Source organism: Rhea americana, unplaced genomic scaffold (assembly GCF_003343005.1).
Source record: "Rhea americana isolate MKP2758 unplaced genomic scaffold, rheAme1 scaffold_196, whole genome shotgun sequence".
Taxonomy (NCBI): domain Eukaryota; kingdom Metazoa; phylum Chordata; class Aves; order Rheiformes; family Rheidae; genus Rhea; species Rhea americana.
Window position 1 is genome coordinate 1,137,446 of NW_028186105.1, and position 20,718 is coordinate 1,158,163.

Here is a 20,718-nt window from a genome sequence, read left to right on the forward strand (position 1 = left end):
TGGGGCTGGCAACGGGGCCTGTGCATGGGGGGGACAGCAAGGGGAGGGTTAACTCCCTCCCCACACAGAGCGACAGCACTAAGTGGGGCTGGAGAGGGGGGGCACCATGCATGGGGAAGCAATGAGGGGCGTTAACCCCATTCCCACACAGATGCCAGCACCCCAATAAGTCTGGAAATGGGGGACACTGAGAGTGGGGAAGCAGTGAATGAGGTTAACCCAAACCCACGCTGATGACAGCACCCCAGTAAGTCTAAAAATGGAGGGGGGTACCATGCATGGGGAAGCATTGAGGGGGGTTAACCCCATCCCCACATGGTTGCCAGCACCTCAGCAGGACTTGCAAGAGGGGCTGCGCAGGGAGAGGCAGCAAGGGGAGGGTTAACCCCATCCCCACGCAGGTGCCAGCACCCCAGTGGGGCTGGCAGTGGGGAGGGGGAGGCGGCTGGGGAAGGGATGATTCATTGCGTGTAGTCATGACATTGCTGGCTGGTTCCCTGCGGCTGGCAGCCAGCACGGGCACGGGTGGCTCTGCCTGCCCTGGCGCACGGAGCCTGCCTTGCCGTGCCTGACCAAACTTGGGCTTGCCTGCCCCAGCGCTGCTATGCCGGCCATCCTGCTCTTCTGGAGCCGCGCGGAGAGGTACGCACCGAGCGCCGGCGTTTTCCCGGTACCGGCCCCCRGGCTTCCCTGGGCAGCCACTGCCCGGCAGCACCGCTCAGCATCCCCTGCGCTCAGGCAAGGTGCTAGGAATGGGACCAGACCTCCATCTCCAGGGATGCGGTGGCTTTGGGTTGGGGACTATCACCCCTCGGGGTGCTGGCTCCCCGAGGGTTATTTCTCAGGTGGGAAACCTGAGGCGATGTCTGGGTCGACACCTGGGGGAGCCTGGCRCTCCCTGCTTCGGGAACGGGCAGCACGGGTTACGGGAAGCCTGCGTGCACGGAGAGGATGCTCTGAGGTTACTGTGTGATGGGGGGACGCGGTGGCATTGAATTTCCTTGGCGCGCTTCGGGTGCCCGGCAGCGAGAGGCATAGATGTGTGTGTGAAGGTGACTTCTCAGAAGTAGGTTTTGTGCTATTTGGTGTGGAGGAGGCACCATCCCAGTGCCCAGCTCCAGCGAGGGAAGAATTAAGAGCATGGGGGGGGGTAGTTAGAGTCACTTGATGGAAAAGTGGCTTTCAGACCCCCTTCTGCTCTGGTGTGGGGGATCAGTGCTGGCACCTGGGGGAAACGGAGACTCCTATGAGTCTGAAGGAGAAAGATGGGAAGGTGCAAAATGGTTAATGTTACTTTTTCCAACTCGTGCATCATTGCTGTCCTACTTTTCTCCCTCTCTGATTCGCCTTGTGGATGCAGCAACCCTGACACAATTGAGGCAATGAGCAATTAATTTCTGGTGAAACCCAGGGACGCTGGGGTCCTTGTTCTCACTGTTTTACCTGCTTTACTGCAGGAGGTGACTACGTTGGGAACATTAAGGTAATGGGTTGCTGAGGGTCGGGCATCTCGTGGCAGCACCAGGTTAGGAAGCGGGAAGGATGCCTGAGCTGGCTGCAGAAATGTCTTAATCTGGGAGTCGTGAATGGCAGCTCGCAGTCTGAGTTAGAGAACCGGGTGCTCCTCTGTGTCTCAGTCCAAGAAAGCAACAAGAAACCAATTAGAGGAAAATTACTGCTTGTCAAGTGACTTCATTGAACAGTTTCTTCCCCGCTCGGTGGCGGGGAGGGGAARGCTGAGCGCTGCTAGGAAGCGCACAAAGGAAGGCTTGCTCGCCAGGCGTGGAGGCTGCTCTGTGAACCACTCTGATGCCTGCTTCCCTGCAGCCAAACCCACCCACCCCTGGCGTTTCGGAGCTGCGTCGGCTGTCCTCAGAGCGGAGTTCAGAGCCACCCGCGGCCGCTCCGCGGGCGAGGACCTCCCTTTTCTGTGCCGAAGGAACCGGGGAGAGGCTGCCACAATAGCGACTGCAGAGCGTTGTACGCTGTGTGCCCGGGTGGCTTCCTCCTTTCCGTCCCAGGCCACCCTCCAGCACCTGCCAGAGGGGCACGTGCTAGCTGTCAGCACTGTAGAGGTGAAGAACCTGTGGCCAGTGTGATGTTTAAAATAAAATTAGAGCCTTTAAAAATGTCAGCTTGGACTCTGAATATGTTTTTAAAGTTTCGGTAAGTGGGTTTCTGTGTCTTGTGCTTGTGTTCTCATTACTGAAGAATAATGTGTTATGACCCGAGGTGCCTGTCCGTGCCCGTCTTTGTCTGATGCATGATCCTCTGGCATCACTTACCATCCGGTGGTGACCTTACAGTCCGAGATGGAAAATCTTACTGAAGGCACTATCTGTGTGGGTTTGTTCCCTTACATGAGTATAAAGTAGCTGGATTATGTCAAATGATTGCTATTCAGCTGGCTCGCTGATCCAGGGGTTGCATGGTCTGATGTCATGTGAAGGGCTAGAACAAAGAATTTATTTTTRAGAGGCGAAAAAATGTTGAGTTATCTCAGCAGTGTGGTCACCAGCTGAGAGATGCCTGTGGTTTTCTCCACAACTGGACATCTGGGGCTTTTCTGAACATGACACATTTTTGTAAGGTGTCACAGCTTGGAAGGTGAATGCAGGTGCTGAAGTCAGTTGTCTGTCTGAAACCTCTTGCTCTGCAGCATCTTCACCCTGTTCCCTAGAGGGTTAAATGGGAAGGCAGAAAAGGATGATTGAACAGAATGGGAGAGAGGAGTTGTTGGAAGGCACAGCTGATTCTGGGGAGGTGGGAGGAAAGCTTTGCAGGGACAGAGTCGTGTTTTACCACCGCTCATGTGAGTGTCGCCTCCGAAGCATGGCTTAACCCACCAGGTCACCTGCAAGAGTCTAATTGTCTTCAGGACTCGTCATAGTAAATCAGTGTGTGGGGCTGCTTCTCAGCTGCTTTATTGTAGCCAGCCGGCCTGAGAAAGGCTCCCAAAGCCCTGCTGGGAGCCAGATGAAAGAATTCACAGCTTCCAGAGCTCCTGCCTGCTTTCTCCTTCCCTTTTCAGCCCTCCAGCCTGRTGCGGGCTGCTGGGGAAGACAGCACCAGGTGACTAAACTGGGAAATGAGGTACTGTGTGATTTAGGATCCTGGCAGTGCTGGGGCATGGGACAGGTATCGGCTTTGCAAGGATGTGTCTGGTTCTGCTCAAAGCATGACACCGAGAACATCCCCCAGCAGGCATCCCCCCATGCCAAGGACCTCTTGATGGTAAAGATCAGAGGTCTTGAGGGAGGAAATACTGGTTTGTCTGGGCCAGGCCATCCTTTTGTAAGAGTTGCTGTGGGGTGTCAGGCAGGTAGGAAGGACTGRTAATGCTGTTAGATACAGCTGTGCTGGGTCAGAGCCAGGCACCGTGCCCTGTACGGTACACTAGGTTGCAGATGTAGGTCCTGCTAGCAGCACCTGGCTTCTGTTGTAACAGCAACCTGGATAAAATCTAGTGTTTCTGATCTCCATGACTCGGGCCATGATTTGATCAGGTGCAAAAGGACGTTGTCTTCAGCTCTGCTTCATTTGACCTTGCTTGGGAGGGCTTTTTTTTTTCCCTGGGTTACCTAGAAAGGGGCTGTTGTCAGGCCAGTAGCCAGCTCTTGGGCTGGTCTCCCTTAATTTTCCTGAATGCCGAGGAGCTCAGTCAATGTCTGAACCCTGCCTGGCACCATACAAGGATGGCATCCCATGGAACAAGGCTGCTCTGCTCTGCGGGACTGGGATCAGACAGTTGGTGTGCCAAGCTTGTACGTACCATGGCAATGAGGACACCAAGGTGGCTTTCTAAGCATTTATAAGGAGCTTCTACAGACACAAGAGGCTTTTGTGGGAAAGGGGGGAGCTGGGAGGTGTTAGAATGAGGAATCTGGGGGGCATCAGCAGGTTACTGCCAGCTATGTCAGCAGACAAGTAAAAGCTGACCTTGACTGCTCMGCTCAAAGTGAAGCTGGATTTACTCACATCACCTTCTATAACGGTTATGGTAATGACTTATTTTTACAATTTAGTGCAAAAGTGGAACGGGGCAGAGAGATGGGTGGAGACACATGGCCAAAGTGAGAAGGTGATCTGCACAGCAGCACTCTGAATGCATGCAGCTGTGCCAGGGGCTGAGGATATCTGTGGCCTTGCCTAGTCACCTTCCTGAGAGCTGGAGAAGAAAATCTGTAACMTCAAGTTGTCTGGGTAGTGTTGGTTGCTTGCCCTTAAGAAARTGATCTTTCAGGACAACTTTCAGGACTTCTTGCAGTCCTCCTGTCACATGGAAAGGGCAGAATCCTAGGAGTCATCAGAACAGATGCAGAGACGGTGGTGGGTATGGGGTATAGCATCTCGTAATGTCTGTGTGGGCTTGTTAAATACGGCTGCTCTTTGCACAGAAGCTGGAGGGCTCTTGCTGGAGGCTGTGTTGGTACAGAAACGTGCTGGCATTTAGAAGCTTGGATCTAGAGATGCTGTAGGATGCTCTTTACGCCCCCAGAGGCCTTCTTGTGTCTCTAACAATAGCGCAGCACAGTGTTGGTGCTGGTTTGCCAGGCTGCARTGTTGCCTCTGATCTCTGCAATTGCCCCTGAGGCTGGTGGGGCAAGCAGTTCCAGCAATGGCCTGATGTCCTGCTGGTATAAACCACCCTCCTGCCCTTGTTCATGTGAGCTTGCCTCTGTGAAGGTGCCAGTGGGCATGACCCTAGGTTGAGCCCTTTATCTACTTCCCATTGCTGTTTCCTCCAGAAGTTCACATGCTTGAGGGCTGATCCAGCATTCTGTGTTGGATACCTAGTCTTCCTCCAGGTCTAATCGGGGTCTCTAATGGAAAGTGTCTACTCTGTGGCTAACACAGAGGTAGCACAAGTTGTTGATTCAGATAATCATAATCTACGGGAACATTGAGATAATTGGGTAAATTGCACATTTCCAAGCTCCCACAGTAGCTCCCAGGCTGTAGACTGGTTATTGCCCAAGACAGACTGGGTTGCCCATCCCTGGATGCCAGGGTTTAGTGGAGCACTGCAGATGTGCACTTCTGAGGGGTAGGCAGGATACCCAACAGTGCTCGTTAGAGCTGGTGGCCACCAGGAGCATCTGCTTGTGGACAGAGTCCATAAGACAGGTGGGAGCATTTGGTAACCTGCATGACTCCTGCATGACTGAAAGGCAAAAGCTCAAACACGATGTAGAAATTGGTCTGCTGGAGGGGCTCAAAGGGCTGGAGCTGCTCAGCACAGCAGYTGGGGACAGGGCAGTTTGGAACAAGGATGTGGTGGAAGCCCAGAGAGAACTGGAGAAGGAAGCAGGATGTGAGCATGACTGCTTAGCAGAAAGCATTCAAGAGCAGAGTGCGAGCTGGGGGCAACATCTGGAGAACAGCATGGCATGGAGTGAGCACTGAGCTATGTGTTGTGCCAGGCAGGGCAAAGCAGGTCGTGTCCAGGAGGGACAGTTCACAGGGCTGGAAAACTGAAGGGTAAGGAGCAAGTCAGAGTTGTTGGTGGAGTGTGGGTCTTGCTTATTTTAGCCGTTGTTTCTGCTTTGAATAGCTGGTCTCATGTCTCTCTAGGAGCTCTCCTGGCTTTCCATGTCTCTGCTGGCTTTTGCTGCTCCAGCAGCGTGCCTGTGGAATKAATTAATGTCCATCCGTTTCCTTCCTTGGGTTATGTCCATTGAGTTTCCAATGCCTTAGTATAGGCATAGCTCTGTCCTAAGCCACCCACATGATGAAGAAAGTGAATCCAGGGAGCTGCTTCTCTATTCTGACCTCACCGCGTTGTGTCAGGCTGTGACAGTTAACCACCTCTTACACCACTTAATATTTCTGACTGATTGCAGCATTTAGTTGAAGATTTAAAGGGAGTGCAAGTCAGGCTAGAAAGTGTTAAAAAAAAAAAAAAAAAAAACCTCCCACCATCACAAGATGTTTCTGTCTAACGGCTTCGTTCTCTCTCCACTAAATACAAATTACAGCTCTGACATGCTGGAAGCACTTACCTCCAGCTGAATGCCAATTGCTTTGAGGAACAAAATGTTTGAAGTTCCTTTGAGGTGAATGCGGCAGCGCTGTTGGTTTTCAGTCTGTGCTGCCACCCCCCTAGACCACTTTAAAAGTTGCAGTCATTACCCTGTGTTGCGTTAGGTGTGCACAGATCCCTCTCCCTGCTGAATCCCCGTGAGACGTCAAGCCAAGCTGAGGGGGGAGACGGCTACTTTTAAACTCCGCAGAGCCCTCCTTGCTCCGTGGGGGGGGGGCATGGTCACGCCTACGAGTGACCTAGCGTGACGTTAGCCTTGGCGTTGTCCATATAATAATTCTGCGTGCTGGCTTAGTGCTTCCTGTCCATAAGCCTGAAAGCTTCGCACGGAAGATGAGTGCCTCTGTCCCTGCTTCGCAGGTTGGGCAGGCAAACCCGGAGCCAAGGAGCGTCTTAGCCCTACAGCACTAGCATGTTGTCTGTGGCTGCCCTGCACCGTTGCGCTTAACTTTGCCACTTGCAAGGAAAATGTGGAGTTGAACTGGCTGTGGTGTTACTGGCCGGTGCGATGAGGGGAGAGATAGCTCCGTCATAAGTGTGTGCTAGTCCAATTTCTGGCTCCCAGGGTACCATACGTGTGTTACAGAGAGCTATCTTTCTGCTTTCAGGAATAAATACTCAGCCCCAGGCACCGTCGCGGTCATGGGAAAGGACTATTACAAGATTTTGGGCATCCAGTCTGGAGCCAACGAGGATGAAATCAAGAAAGCATATCGGAAAATGGCCCTAAAGTATCACCCAGATAAGAATAAAGACCCCAACGCCGAGGAGAAATTCAAGGAGATTGCAGAGGCCTATGATGTCCTGAGCGACCCCAAGAAACGAGCTGTTTATGACCAATATGGGGAAGAAGGTAAGGTGACCAGTGCTCCTGCCTGAAGGCGGGGGTGTCCTGCGTGCAGAGGCACCCCAGATTATTCTCTCTTTGGATCTAAGTAGGTTTTTATGGGCAAGGGAGCGTTTTTATACCCTACCATGTAGCAGGCGTTCAGCAGCGTAGGCRGTGTGGCCGGAATTCTCCCCGTGATTCATTCCTGCCTCCGAAACAAGGTTACTAGTAACAGAATTGGGGAGAACAAACGCTTTGCTGATGCCGCTTCGCCTCGCTGCCAGAAATAATCCCTCGACCCAGTTCTCCACTGACTGCTGTGCAGCAGGTTGGAGCCGCTTTTGCAACGGCTCCGCACCCATGGCCAGGCCCGGCTCTCCTTGCCCTCAGCCCACAGAGCAGGCGAGGAATCACCCTGCAGGGGCTAGTAGCCCCGGGTAGTTAGCTCAGACTGTCAGGAAGCCAGCTGGCACTTCTTAGCTCTTCAGTGCTGCCTCCAAAGGCTGAATCACTTACTGACATAACAGAAGTGAAAGGAGTTTGATTCCTAGGTCACACACAACTCTTCAGTTGTCCTGAATTTTCTAGCAGATAACCTTTCCTTTTGCCTTGATTTCCCCTCTGCAAGGTCCGTGTTAGCATGCTCTGAGGTGCCGTTTGTAAGCTATTCCCACTTTTCTCTCTGGTACAGGCTGACCTACATGATTCAAAGCTTTTCCCAATTTAAGTAATAGGTTCTTGTTTTGAAACTAAGTGGCTGCTGTTGTCTCTTGGTTGGCATGGAGGAGGAGAGCCACACACAGCCTTATTAGTCGAATATGGAAGTCTGCAACCCCATTTGCTGAGGGTGAGGAGAGCAGTGAATAGCATCTGCATTAATCAGCCAAGGACTTGGGTGCTTAAAAGATCAGAAGGTCTAGTATAAACAGGCTGCTCGGTGGAAGATGCAGCCCCTCCTGCAGGCCCAGCAAGCAGGTGCCTCCCCCTATGAGACACCAGCAGAAATATGCTGTGGTCAGAGATACCTTTATCAATCCAGTCCTGCTCCTGGCAGGCAAGGAGAAGGCTCTCTCTGCCATCCTTAAGCAAACAAGTCTTCGGAGGATACAGACACTGTTGCCCCTGATGTAATTGTATCCACTGCCCGGAAGTTGCTGGGGAACTAGAAACATCAGAGACTTAAGGGAAAAATAGAGGAGCTCCATGGAGAAGTTGCCAAAGGCTCCTTGAGCTGTTAAAAAGCAGGTTCCTGGGTGTGAAAGCACAGACAGACCTGGGGAAACTCCCTGCTGGTTTATCTAAGCAAAAATATAGAGCTGTGTAAAACTTTAGAAAATCTTTGCCTGGCAATTCACTCTTGCACTGTTGCCTTATACCAGTTGCTTAACTAGTTAATCATGTTGCTGCTACAAGGGACTCACTGAGCCACAGTGATTTGCTGCTGTCTAAAATTAGATGTGGCTATCTCAAGCAAGAAACYAGCTTTTCCTTGAAGGCAGCGTCGAAATTGGACCCTGCTTTCCTATTGGTTTGATTAGTGTCTTGGGATTAAAGCAAAGGTAAATGGTGATTGCATAAGGGTAAAACTCCTGGCTGTACAATCTGTTATGGACAGAGGCTTTCTGAGGACGAGGTGGAAACTCCATTGCCAAAGGTAGCTAAAATAAGTGAATTGAGTAGTGGGGAAAAAATACAGCAGAAAACCACCTCTCTAGTGTCAGGAGGATGGACAGCCTGGGGCTGAAATTGGTCTTGCCTCTCTGTCACTGGCCCCAGTGTGTGAATGATTTTCCTTCCTTTCCTTAATAAAAGACTCCACAGTGCCTACAGTGACCCTAGCACCGACACCACACAGCCTGGCCGAGCACACGAGCGTAGCCGCCCARGCACACTTTCAGGACCTGCTGTGGTCATCTCCCCTTCAGGGCTCCCCGGGTGACGAACGGCCCCATGCTGCCAGGGTTTCTCCAGTGCTGGTGAACCCCAAAGCCGACAGAGCCTCTGCTGGCCTCAGCCAGAGCCTGTTCCACTTGTGGCCTGGAGAAATGCCCTTGCTACAGGAGCCAATCTCACCCACTTTGGCCATCATGACAGAGAAACCACAGGCACGGAGTTAGTGTGGAACTACTACAAAGCAGGAATAGCTAACAGCAGATTCAGCCCTTCTTGAGGGGCATGGATTTCCCTGAAAAGATCACAGCACCAGTCCCATGTGGCTCAAGTATCAACAAAACCAARCTCCTTGGGTGGTTTTGGTAACTGATGGTGGTTACCTCAGACTCTCTGTGCAGCATCCTGGGCAGAATTAGTGCTATGTCGTTTTCCCACTGCACATGTGGTCAGGATCACTGTTTTGTCCTCTTTTCTTCCATTCACATGATGTTGGGCATCTCTGACGTTTTCATATGAGCGAGCAAGAGCAAGGCACAGATTTCCTTGTGACTTGTAGTTGCTCTCTAGTTATTTCTGAAGCAAATGGTTATGCTCTTGGCATTGCCACGCTCTCCTTGCTCAATGGCCTTTCCATGTTGGCCCATAATCAGCTGCCTTGCCTCTTCCTTTCATGATTCCTCTTCCAATACAAAACGTGCTCCATCCCCTGGGCTCAGAGAGGCCAGCTTCCTCTGCAAGGGATTCTCTGTAATTACAGCCACATGAGCAGGCAGACACGGCATCTGATCTGGCTATAGCCAGAGAGCCCACGCAGAAGCTCAAAGCATGGAATCTGGGCAAAAAGGAGATGAAAGATGTAGAAGACTTTGTGGCTGGAGGGAGGGCCCAGGAGATGCTGATGAGCTGGTCCCAGATCTATTGCAGGACAGGGCATGGACTGTTATCARTTCTGGAGATTGGGGTCCTGGATGGTGACTTCCAGACCAGTCACTTGCTTCTTCAACAGGCCCACATGCACATTTGTTTTCCAACTAAYCCCTTTTTTCAGAGTGATGTGGCCTGGTGATTAGCATTTCAAGGGGCCTCTGAGTCCCACATACTGACCTGAGTCAGCTTGGCCCCATGGGCTTTGCTCCTGCTGCCCTGTGGCCCAAGTCCAACCAGGGAACCAGGCTGAGAAGGGCGAAGCTCCCAAAATCACACCTGTGCAGCCAGAGTGCTGCACTGAGAGGCGTGACAGAGGTGTTGTCACTCACCACATCTCTCGTGCTTTGGGGCACCAGCAAGCCTCCAATGCCTTCTTCACTGTCAGCCCTTTCCTAAGGCCAAACTGCTTGGCCAAACTACTTCCTTGACAGGACTGCTATGGGATCTGTATGGCACATGCCTTTTCCTGGCTGCAAGATGCCAGCTGTACCAGGAGTCCTATGKAGCACACAGCATGGGCTCTACAAGAGCACAGACATTTGCCTGGTGGGACAGAGGGAAGGGGTGCTGCAGACTGCCTGAGAGCTTGCCCAAGTGCTGCCACCTTTCAAGGAGGCTGAGAGCCAGGCCGGGCAAGGATGCTCCCTTCTCAAGTGAGTGCAAAGTGAAGCAGACGCCCTCTACCTCGCAAGATAAATTCATCAAACAAGGCAGGCAGAAAAGAGCAGCAAACTTGTCCACTCTGTGTTGCCCCCTTCATATCTCCTGCTGCTGACTTGGAGTGTAGGGGGCTGGCACAAGAGACAGCCTTCAAAAATAGCCCTTTACTGTTACTGGCATGCCCTGAAAATAGTCYTTGTGCTAGGCTTGTTTTAACCCCTTCCCTCACACCCCTAGTGAAAAAAAAATGTTGCAGATTATATGGCCATGGACCACCTTGCCCATAGCTCCTTGTGTTCTGCTGACCTCCTCTGTGGTCCCTCTTGAAGGGGTTTTGCARGTGTGACTTATTTTAGGGGCTATTTGTCTTGTGCCTCAGCTGCTGGGGACTTTATGGAGTTTGCAGTGATGCGAGGCTYTGTCTAGGGTCTGTCAGAGGAGATTTGCGTGGGAATAGTTGCCATTTGGTATTTTATAAAGTCTCCCTTTGACCTGGGAAAAATACCACTGCAGGATTTCTACTCCAGTGGCAGCAGCTGATCCCTAAGACTTTATCTTGCAGAGGGGAGAGTAGCACACGCATGTGTTTAAACTCTGCCCTCAAACCTCCCCAGACAAAATGGTTCTCCTGTTAAATAGATGTGACARTGCTTTGGCAGAGCTATAGTGATGCCAAACCTTCACTGTTTGCAAATCACTGCCAGGACCTCAGGTCAGACCCTTTGATCTAATGTGCAGAGAGCTGTTTCCCTCCTACACACCTCGCTGTGCCGGGAGGGATTAGCTAGGGCAGGTCTGCTGACCTCCATGTGCTTTGCCAACAAAAGTCCTGACTGCACAGTGGCTTACTGAGTTCAAAGCTTTTTCTAGCGTGCTAGATGTGCTGCGTTTAGCTAGTGTCTGTTAGTGCAGCTCAGGCATCTTGGGTAACAGGCAAGAGCAGATAGCTAACCCAAAGGTGGGTTTTGTGCAACACTGACAGGATGTCAAAGGCCTCATACGTTGATTGCAGTGGATTAGTTCCAAATGCAGCTTGGAGTGGCTGATAAAAGTCTGGTGGGATGCCTCATCCCCTTTAATGTGCAGGATTTTGCTGAAAGGCTTAAATCTTCATTGCCAGGAAGCGAAAGCCTGCAAGCAGACCTGTTCCTGAGATGACTAGTTCTTGAGCTTACCCTCCAGCTCAGGCCACTGACAGTTTTCTCAGCTGTACCCAATCTCATCTAAGGAAAAGATGTTTGGCTAGAGTTATTGCTAGTATGTTCAGAAGAAACAAAGCTGTGTTATGAGACTGGAATAGTTTGGCTTGCTTAGATTAGAAAGACACAGTTAGAGGGGTAGAGCTAACTGGGCTAAAAGAAAGCTTGCCTGTGGGCAAAAATGGAAATGGAATGGAATGGAATGGAAATGGAATGGAATGGAATAGTCAGGAGACATATTAAATGAAAAGGCTGTGACTTAAGCAGAGAGAACCAAATGAGTCTTTCAGTAGGAATAGCAGAACAAAACCCAGACAGCTTTTAAGATGGAACTGGCTGGACCTAGGGGCAGGACTATATAATGCGGGCTGAGGTGGTCCCTCCCTGATCTACACTCTCCATGGGCAACTGGGATGGAGGAGGTGACTAGCACCACCAGGAGCTGCAGAAAGCACTGCCCAGAGCCGGTAAAGATCATACTCCCGACCCCACTCCTGCCTGGAAAGTACAGGTGCCATAGGGGCCCAGCACAACCTTGCATCTGCCATGCAAAGCCAGCAGCTTTCAGCAGGGAATGTTAATGCCTTGTCTTCCCCATTCTCCTCTAGGTCTCAAAACAGGAGGTGGCTCTTCAGGTGGCTCAGGGAACACTTTCCACTACACCTTCCATGGGGACCCCCATGCTACCTTTGCATCCTTCTTTGGAGGCTCCAACCCTTTCGATATCTTCTTTGCTAGCAGCCGCTCACGAATGTTCAATGGTTTTGACCAGGAAGATATGGATATCGATGACGATGATGACCCTTTCAGTGCCTTTGGCCGGTTTGGTTTCAATGGCATTAACGGGGTTCACCGGCGGCACCAGGAGTCTCTGCACACACGGAGGAAGGTCCAAGACCCGCCTGTCATCCATGAGCTCAAAGTGTCCCTGGAAGAGATCTACCATGGCTCAACCAAGAGGATGAAGATCACTCGCAGGAGGCTCAACGCTGATGGCCGGACCATGCGGACAGAGGATAAGATCCTAAACATTGTCATCAAACGGGGGTGGAAAGAAGGAACCAAAATCACGTTCCCCAAGGAAGGGGATGCCACCCCGGACAACATCCCTGCTGACATTGTCTTCATCCTCAAGGACAAGCCTCACTCACACTTCAAGAGAGATGGGACGAATGTGGTCTACACTGCAAACATCAGTCTTAAAGAGGTGGGTGTCGGTGGGAAATCCTGTGGGGTGGGAGGTGGCACTGGGTCATTGCACATGGAGCCAAGATGGGAGTCAGTCCTTGTACCAAGCCRGTAAGGAAAAGCATGAGAGAGACAAGGAAAGAGCTCTGCAGAGAGGAGCTGTAGAGACCAGCTTGTGCTCTGCTTTGGAGAGCTGCTCAACCTTCCTGCTGGGTGTAGGACATGGGATACTGCAGTCCCTGTTGAATATGCCTTGCTCATTGAGGAAATAAATGTGGTATTTAACCATTTCCCCCCTTCTCCATATGTTCTGTCCTTCTATTTCAACATCGGGTATTCACATATGGAAGACAGCCCAGATCTTCTGTAGAAACAAGAGAAAAACAAGTTTGCTTGTGTTTTGTCCCTAGCTGCTCACGTAGCTCAGTCTGCTGTTGATATTTTCCTGGTAGTGCCTAGTACCTCCCCACATGGACAGAAAGCAGGGTCACACAGACAAAGGTTGAACCTAGTGTTTGCCTAGACACCACTTTAGCCAAAAACAGCTGTTTTCTTTGGTTATGGCTTTTCTAGATAGAGGGCAATAAATAAAATATTCAGGAAAGCCTGACTGTGAGCAAAAATCCAACACACTCAGGCTGTCAGTCCTGGAGGTCACAGTGGTACTTGATGCATCAGAGCCACAAACTGTGCGAAGGTGGGAGAGGAAGGGGAGATTACCCAAGTACAAGATGTGCCGTTCATTGCTGCTGTCTAACTACCTTTTAATAAATGCCAGCTGGCAGCTGCATTTAACACTGACATTTTTGGCAGCTGCCATTTGCTGTTCCTTTCAGACTGTAGACACTGTCTGTCTTCTTAATGAGTTGATTTTTTTTTGCAAAGACAGATTTATGCTCTCAGATGCGTTTAATAGAAATCAGCTCAATGAGCCAGACCTGGGGTAGGGAACCGTAAGCTCTTTATTGTGCCAGCAAGTCAGAAGAGCTTTGCAGTGACTCTAAGCCTTTGCYGGGGCTATGGTTAGGTGTCCTGGGGGCAATGGGAAACCATATGGGTCAGGAAGAGCTGGATGCAAAACCTAAGCAAAAGCAAACTCATCTCAAGTTAACCTGTAGACCTGAGAATTGAATTTCCTTCACAGTGCAAAGGGATTCAAGAGGTTTATTCCTGTGGTGGCTGGGTCTGCTGGCTGCTCCAGAAATACTTGGGAGAGGCTGCATTATTTATGGAGTCATGCATGCCATATCTCAAATGTTTCCTTCTGTGCATTCCTATATCTGTAAAATTAACCCCAAGCTGGCTGTCCTGATGACCAGTCCATGTTAGTCCAGGTTCATTTGCTGCCTGAGCAGAGACCTGGACTAGGAAGGACTCTCGGAGTTCCCCTTTGAGCATCAGTCCTGAGAAAACTATTCCTGCCCCATGTGCTATTGCAGAGAGCTACCAAAACTGCTGGTGCTGGGGCCACGAGTAGCCACTGGTGCTGCTGCTCTGCCATACCAAGTAGTTCCCCAGCTGCGTCTTACCCACAGGACACTTGTGATCTCTGCCCAGCTGCCCATAAACAAGGCATGTGTTGGCATTTGGTTTGCCTGATGCAGTCACAGAGAGAGGCTAGTGGAAATTGCTGGTCCAGGCAAATTCCTGATCTCTTTGAGCTGAAGTTCCTGTTCTCTGCACGTCCTCACTGCAAACTGAACTCACTGGAGATCCTCAGAGAGCTGCTGGYCTGGCTGCTATCCCCATCCTTCTGCTTGCCAGGGCAGGATAATGCTTTGCTACTTTTATCTTCCTTGAGAAGAAGTAGCTTAAGTGCTCTGAAGCATGAGCAGATGCCAGGATCTCCCCAACTCCATATGCCACGATCTCGGTATGTGACGGAATAAATCACAGACATCTTCATCACCTAGCCTACAACTGTAGCCTTGAGTGCTCTCCTTGCACTGTTCTTCCTTGCAAATCTGTCTTTTTTAGCTTTAGCTTTCATCTTTTCAGCTGCTACAAGAGAGCAGCACAGTGTGGTGCGAACAGACAGATCTAGGAGGCTTTCAATGCTGTGATCTGACTCACAGTTCTGGTGGAGACCCCTTGCCAGCACCCTGCTGCCAAGGGTAGCAACTCTCCCTGCTATGGCCCTGCTCAGGCAGGGAGCAGTCAGTKCCCGGCAGCAGGACGGGGGTGACTGGAGCACCTGGCAGTGCAGCGTCCATTTGGTAGTGCTTCCTTACGGGCACCTTCTTGAACCTGAGCAGGAGCAGGCAATGCTGAACATGGACTCCTGTCCACTCTCTGATAGAAATCTGCCCAGCTCCAGTGCTCCTGCAGGGAACCTGGAGGCCATCCTCCTCCTGTTTGATCCAATAGTCCCCTCCAGAGCACAGCCTGGGGAGGCAATGGTCTTCCAGCAGTCATTTAACCTATAAAACCCAACAGACATAAACTTTTAAACCTAGGTTGCCTCAAAYGATGCTTTGGTCAAGCTAGAAATGAAGACAAGGATATCCCAAAGGACARGCTGGGCCAAAGTGCAACTCTTGCAGTCTCTGAGCTCAAGCACTTCCAGAGCTTGCATGCTCATCCCATTTGGCACCACGTCTCCCTGGCCAGGGCACTGTGGGGTGGTTGCTGCCCAGTGGGAGCTGCCGACTTACTGCTGTAAAAACCCGAGGTGGAAGAGGGCTTCCCCAGAGACTCGTGGGCTGCAGGGAAATGTCCATTCGCAGAATTGCAGGCACGAGTCGTAGTGGGAGCTGAGGGAAGGAGGAGTGACACTGCTATGCCAACAGCTGCAAAAGCCTGTGTCTCCTGGGAGGCAGATCTTCAGGCAGCGCTGCCGGAAGGGACCTTTATGGAGATGTTATAGACACTCAGCTGCRCGTGTAACACTTGTCCTTGGGAGCTGCCTGTTTTGCGTCCTTTACCTGGCGTCTCCTTCCTTGAAGCATCTGTACTCCAGCCTTGCTGAAACGTTCTTGGGTTGCCCTGCAGCCAGTGGCAAAATCCTCCCGTGGCTTCACTGCAAGCAGAGGAGGRCCCACTGCTGACCTAAATTTCTGCACTCATAGCTCAGCGCAGGGTTTAGCTATATCAAGCCCACTTGGATTTAATACCTAGGGATAAGTGGAGCCTCTTTCTAGGATGCAGAGCAGCTCCCCGCATTACGGTGGAGCGCTGTGCGCTGGCGTATCGCAGTGTTCCACGCTCCTGCTTGCGGTCACTGGTATCRTTTCAACAACCGTTTTCTTAAATGCCAGTGAAGTTGGGCAAGAAAAATTAAAAACAAGAACATACTGTGGAGGAGAAATTGCCTCTAATTGGTGCATCTTGGCTCTAGGAAGGAAACATTAAGATCTGTCTTTCACTGTTGCTGCCTGTTTCTACTCWCATTCCTCAGCTTTTCAGGGCGAACACAGTGCTGACGTGTGACGCCCGCTCCATGAGCGTGAGCATGGCAAACTGCCTTGCCGTTTCCAGCCCTGTCCCTTGGGACTGGGTGCAAACATCCCGGTTAGCTACACTTCTGCTGGCCTATTTTGCCCTCGAAAGCTCGTTCTGGAAGCTGAGCTACATGCCCAGCTTCCCGCTGGCCGCGTTGCTGTGAGAGCCGAGCAGAGGAGAGCATGCGGTCAGGTGCCCACTGCATTCCCCAAGTCCGATGTGCCATCGCATTGCGGAAGCATGCTGCCTGGCAGAGGACGGCTGCCCTGAGAGTGACCTATATCCTCCATAGCGAAAGCAGCACCTCAATTTGCCTCTGGCTTTTCTGCTACACATAAAAGGACACTGTTACTTTGGCCCTCTTGGCTGGAAACCTGAGGTCTATCATCTGCTGTGCCTGCCCCCCACCCCTGCTTTCCCTTTCTGCTTCCCATTTTGTAGCCAGATATGTCTTTTCTTCGGCACCCCTGGACTTGTGCAGCCTTCCATGGTACATGCCAATGGGCACCTGTGAGCACCCCCAGAACAGCAAATCGCATCCTCGCCCCTTTCCTTTGCAGAGCATCTCTGGGGGACATGGGGGGCTGTACCCCAGGACCCAGCTGAGAGGGGTGCGCGCATTTTGTGCAGCGCGCGGGACCAGGCCGTGCCAACCCTGTCCCTGGCAGCTCAACCGCTAGCGCCCGGAGGCTTTACCCCCAGCAAACCCGCCCCTTCCAGAAGTATCGCTCCGCAGTCCTCTTCTTAGCAGCAGCCTTCCTCCCTTGCTGAAAGCCTGGAGACGATYGTGCCCACGTGTATGGCAGAGCTGTCTGAGTTATTTAAGGACACAAGGATTTTCTTGCTGCATTCCCAGGTCACGTGGCTCGCTAATGCAGGCCGGCTTGCGGCTGCCGAGCAGCACCCGCTTCCCCGGCCGCTGCCGGCTTCCGCAGGAGGCAGCGCCTGGCCGCGAGGACGAGCTATAGGGCTGGCAGCCCAGGCAGTCAGCTCTTGGGTCAGTCCCCCTCCCGTCTCCGGGGGAATGCGCTCGGCAGCCGCCGGCCCCAGAAGAGCGCAGGGAGGCAGGGCAGGTGCCTGGGAGCCCTGCACACCGCGGTTCAGTTCGCGGCGGGTTGTCTCGCCGCAGCTTCCTTCTTGCGCTGCCAGCAGGTAAAAATAGCCGGTGGGCAGTGGTGTGATGCTGTAACTCGACCCTCCGCCTGCGCGGGGACCTGCGGCAGGGAACAGGCCCTCCAGAGCCCTGACTTCCAGGAAACCGCGGTGCCGCGCCGCAGCTGCACCGCTGGCCCGCGCCAGCACAACCTTTTGGAGGCTGTTGGCAGGGGAGTCGCAGCCTGTGCTATAGATAACCCCCAGCGCCAGGCAGAGTTGCCGAGCTGCGAAGGGCGACAGCTGATGAGCTGCAGAGGCATGCGATGATCTCAGCTGGATTTCTGGTCCCCCCCCCCCCAAGATTGGGTGGCCAGGCCAGGAGGAGGCTAAATTTAACCTGCCCTATTGCTGCGAGTGACTCCTGGGAAGCACGGTAGATGGGTGTGAGGATCCTTCCCCCCGACAGGGCTGGGGTTCCCCTCTCCTGCACAGCTCTTGGCACCTCACAGCACCCAATATGAGGAGGTCAGGACCAGTGGAGACTCAGGCTTGCACCAGTGAGGATGAGCTAACCCCGTGCACAGCTCAGGGCTGTGTCCATCGAGCTGGACATGAGATCAGAGACAGGCAGCATAATCCAGGGACTGCCCGACGCAGGGATGCTGCACATTTTCCACTGCTCGGCAGCATGGGCACCAGGATGTCCCCATCCCGGAGCTCTGCTGCAGCCYGGACTAGCCGGAGGCTCTTCCCAGACTGTCCCGCTCTGGCAGCGCCGTGCCGGGTGACCACCACCGTGATGCACCCCGGGGTGAGCCACAGCATCTGCCAGGTTCAGRGTGGTGGCTCAGAGCACCCAGGTTCCCTCTGTGGTTGCGGTCGGTCCTGCGGTAGCTCTGCACTGCCATGGCCCTGGGCAGGCAGGAGGCTTTRGGAGGTCACACTGGACCAGGCTACTTTGGTTCAGGTGTGATTTCTGAGAGGTAAATATGAATTGTCCCTCATCTTTAGCCAGCTCGGAGAACCCGCCGGGAGTTTGGGAGTGCCGGGAAAGGAGAAGGGCAAACCCTGCAGGACTGAGATGGATGTGCCCACCAGGACTCCTGCCGTGCCAGGGTGCTCAGGGCGCTCTTGATAAATCCTTGGGAGCTGTAGCTGGCAATGCCCCACGCAGACAAGGCCAGCATCACTACTCCAGGGTTTCTGCGGGGAGCGGCGGGGCTGAGGGACTGGGAGGGCAGGCAGCCCGGCTCACGGCGTCGCCCTCTGCTCTCTCCCTCGCAGGCCTTGTGTGGCTGCACCGTGAACATTCCCACCATCGACGGGCGGGTGATCCCGCTGCCCTGCAACGACATCATCAAGCCGGGCACAGTGAAGAGACTGCGCGGGGAAGGGCTGCCCTTCCCCAAGGCCCCCACCCAGCGAGGAGACTTGATCGTGGAGTTCAAAATCCGCTTCCCGGACAGAATAGCCCCCCAGACAAGACAGATCCTCAAGCAACACCTCCCATGCTCCTAGAGCCCAGGGACTCTTCTCCAAGCAGCAATACTCCAAACGCACGTGCCACAGCATCCGACCTGCGTGGAGCAGAGGTGCCAGAGCACTTTCAAATGCAAAAAACCCACCTTCCTTCCCCCAAGGTCCTGTCCAACCCATCCTTCCGCCTGCCCCTCTTGGCCTCTTTTCTACTCCAGCTGTAGAAAGTCGCGAGCGTGGGCTCCTGCCCAGCCCTTCRCGGCTCTCTCAGCTGCCAATCTTTTTCTGTTTGTTTTCTAGAGGTCCAGCTTTTCTGCCTTGCACAAGCAAGAGGCATGGGTTGTTTGCCCAGGGAGGTGCATCACTTTTTGTGTTTTTTATGTCACCTGCTTTTGAAGCCACCTTTCTGACTAGAGGATGGACTTGTAGGAATTTAAACGCTGTGTAAATAGGACTTTACATGACCTCACACCACCAATATTAGTTTCCTCTTCCCCTCTTTGATACTTGCTGCTGTTCGGGGTCCCGGCTGTACCGAGATGCCAAGGAAACAGTGCGTATGGCAAAGGGATCGCTTCTGCACACGGTGGCCACTGTAGCTGGACTGTTTCTAACCTGGGACCATGGTACCTAGTCCTACTGCGGTCCACTCTCCTGTGCCAAGACTACAACTGAGCATCATCTGTGCCAAATGAAAATGCTGAGCTCAAAGCACTTGGTGACGGTCCCTCCTGTCCCCCTGCACCCTGCTCGGGCTGGAGGTCTTGGCTGGGTCTGCCCCACGTAACCGTGTGGAGCTGGGCCGGCATCTCCCTGTGCCTGCTGCCAGGCCAAGACCCAAGCGAGCAGGAAGGAAGGGGGAGCCCAGGGTGGGAGCTTTCTTGTTCAGATGTGTTGAGTTTGCATTGCTGCTTTTTTTTTTTTTTTTTTTTTTACATATATATAGATAGCTAGATCAACTCCATAAGGGTTTTCTCTGCCCATTTTGGATTTCCTGGAGTGGTTCATCCTGCCTTTCAGGGGATCAGTTCAGCCATATGAACATCATGCCTGTGAGAACATAGTATGTGTGTAGCACAAGTTCAGGTGCAAAAGCAGAGCCAAGTGTGAGCAGAGCTGTGGTTTTTCACTAGCGTTTGAGTTCAACCTTAAGGATTTTCATAGGAAGAGAAATGCACGTGTGTATATATATTTTTCTACAGGGAAGATGATTAATTCAGGAGGTGTTTCTGGGCGTTGTGGTGGAGCTGGGAGGAGCATGAGGCAATCTGCTTGGTGGTTTTGTTTTTAAATGCTGTATTTTTTTAAATCTTTGGATTTCCATCAGGAGAATTTTTATATTTCTTACCTTTGTCAGCCTATTCTGCCTCTAGCCAATTTTTCTTGAGAGGGGTCCTACGGAGTGGGAGGCATGTTTGACCTGGTTTTGCACAGCTCAAAAAGCTCATCTTCCACCGCGGCATCACCTTCCTGGTCCAACCGACGCCAAGAAAACCGTGCCAAAATAATCCCCCGGCAGTTGAAAAAAAAAAAAAAAAAAAAAAATCACTGACTTGAAACGGGGTCGGGGGCGGAGGGGCCTTTGGGGCGGTCGGCGCGACGCGGCGCCGGGCCGCTTCCCCTCCCTCCCCGGGGAGCTGCCGGGGGTCAGAGCCGGCGGGCAGCGCGCGAGGTGTGCGGCTGCATGGCGCGTGGCGGGGAGGCCGCGCTGCGCGCCGGCTCGGGCGCGGGGAGGTGAGCCCCGTACCGCCTCGCTTTCGGTTTATTGACCAGTTTGAGCGGTTAGGATACGCCGCCGGTTCCCTCCGCTGTTCCCTGCTGAGTTCGACACGCAGACCCTGGTGGACACTGATGGAGCGAGAAGACAGGTCAGCACGCAGATGCAAGCTGCTGGGGTTTTCTCAGTTTCAATGAGACCTGAATGTTTTCTAGTGTTTTCTTTTTTTTTTTTTTTTTTTTTTTTTTTT

General features: G+C 52.5%; 1 protein-coding gene across 7 annotated transcripts; it reads left to right on the forward strand.

Moving 5' to 3' along the window:
- The first annotated feature begins 258 nt into the window (after window positions 1-258).
- DNAJB5 (DnaJ heat shock protein family (Hsp40) member B5) lies at window positions 259-20,712 on the forward strand. Of its 7 annotated transcripts, XM_085303041.1 has the most exons (5): window positions 259-642; window positions 1,828-2,166; window positions 6,652-6,896; window positions 12,160-12,758; window positions 18,560-20,712. In XM_085303041.1, exons 1-5 carry the CDS (start codon window positions 605-607, stop codon window positions 18,791-18,793), a joined length of 1,455 nt encoding a protein of 484 aa, XP_085159167.1. In that variant the 5' UTR covers window positions 259-604; the 3' UTR covers window positions 18,794-20,712. The 7 variants fall into 7 exon arrangements, with proteins under 7 accessions (XP_085159167.1, XP_085159161.1, XP_085159166.1 ...); XM_085303035.1 differs by lacking the exon at window positions 1,828-2,166; XM_085303040.1 differs by lacking the exons at window positions 1,828-2,166; window positions 18,560-20,712 and adding an exon at window positions 18,287-18,538.
- Window positions 20,713-20,718: the final 6 nt, after the last annotated feature.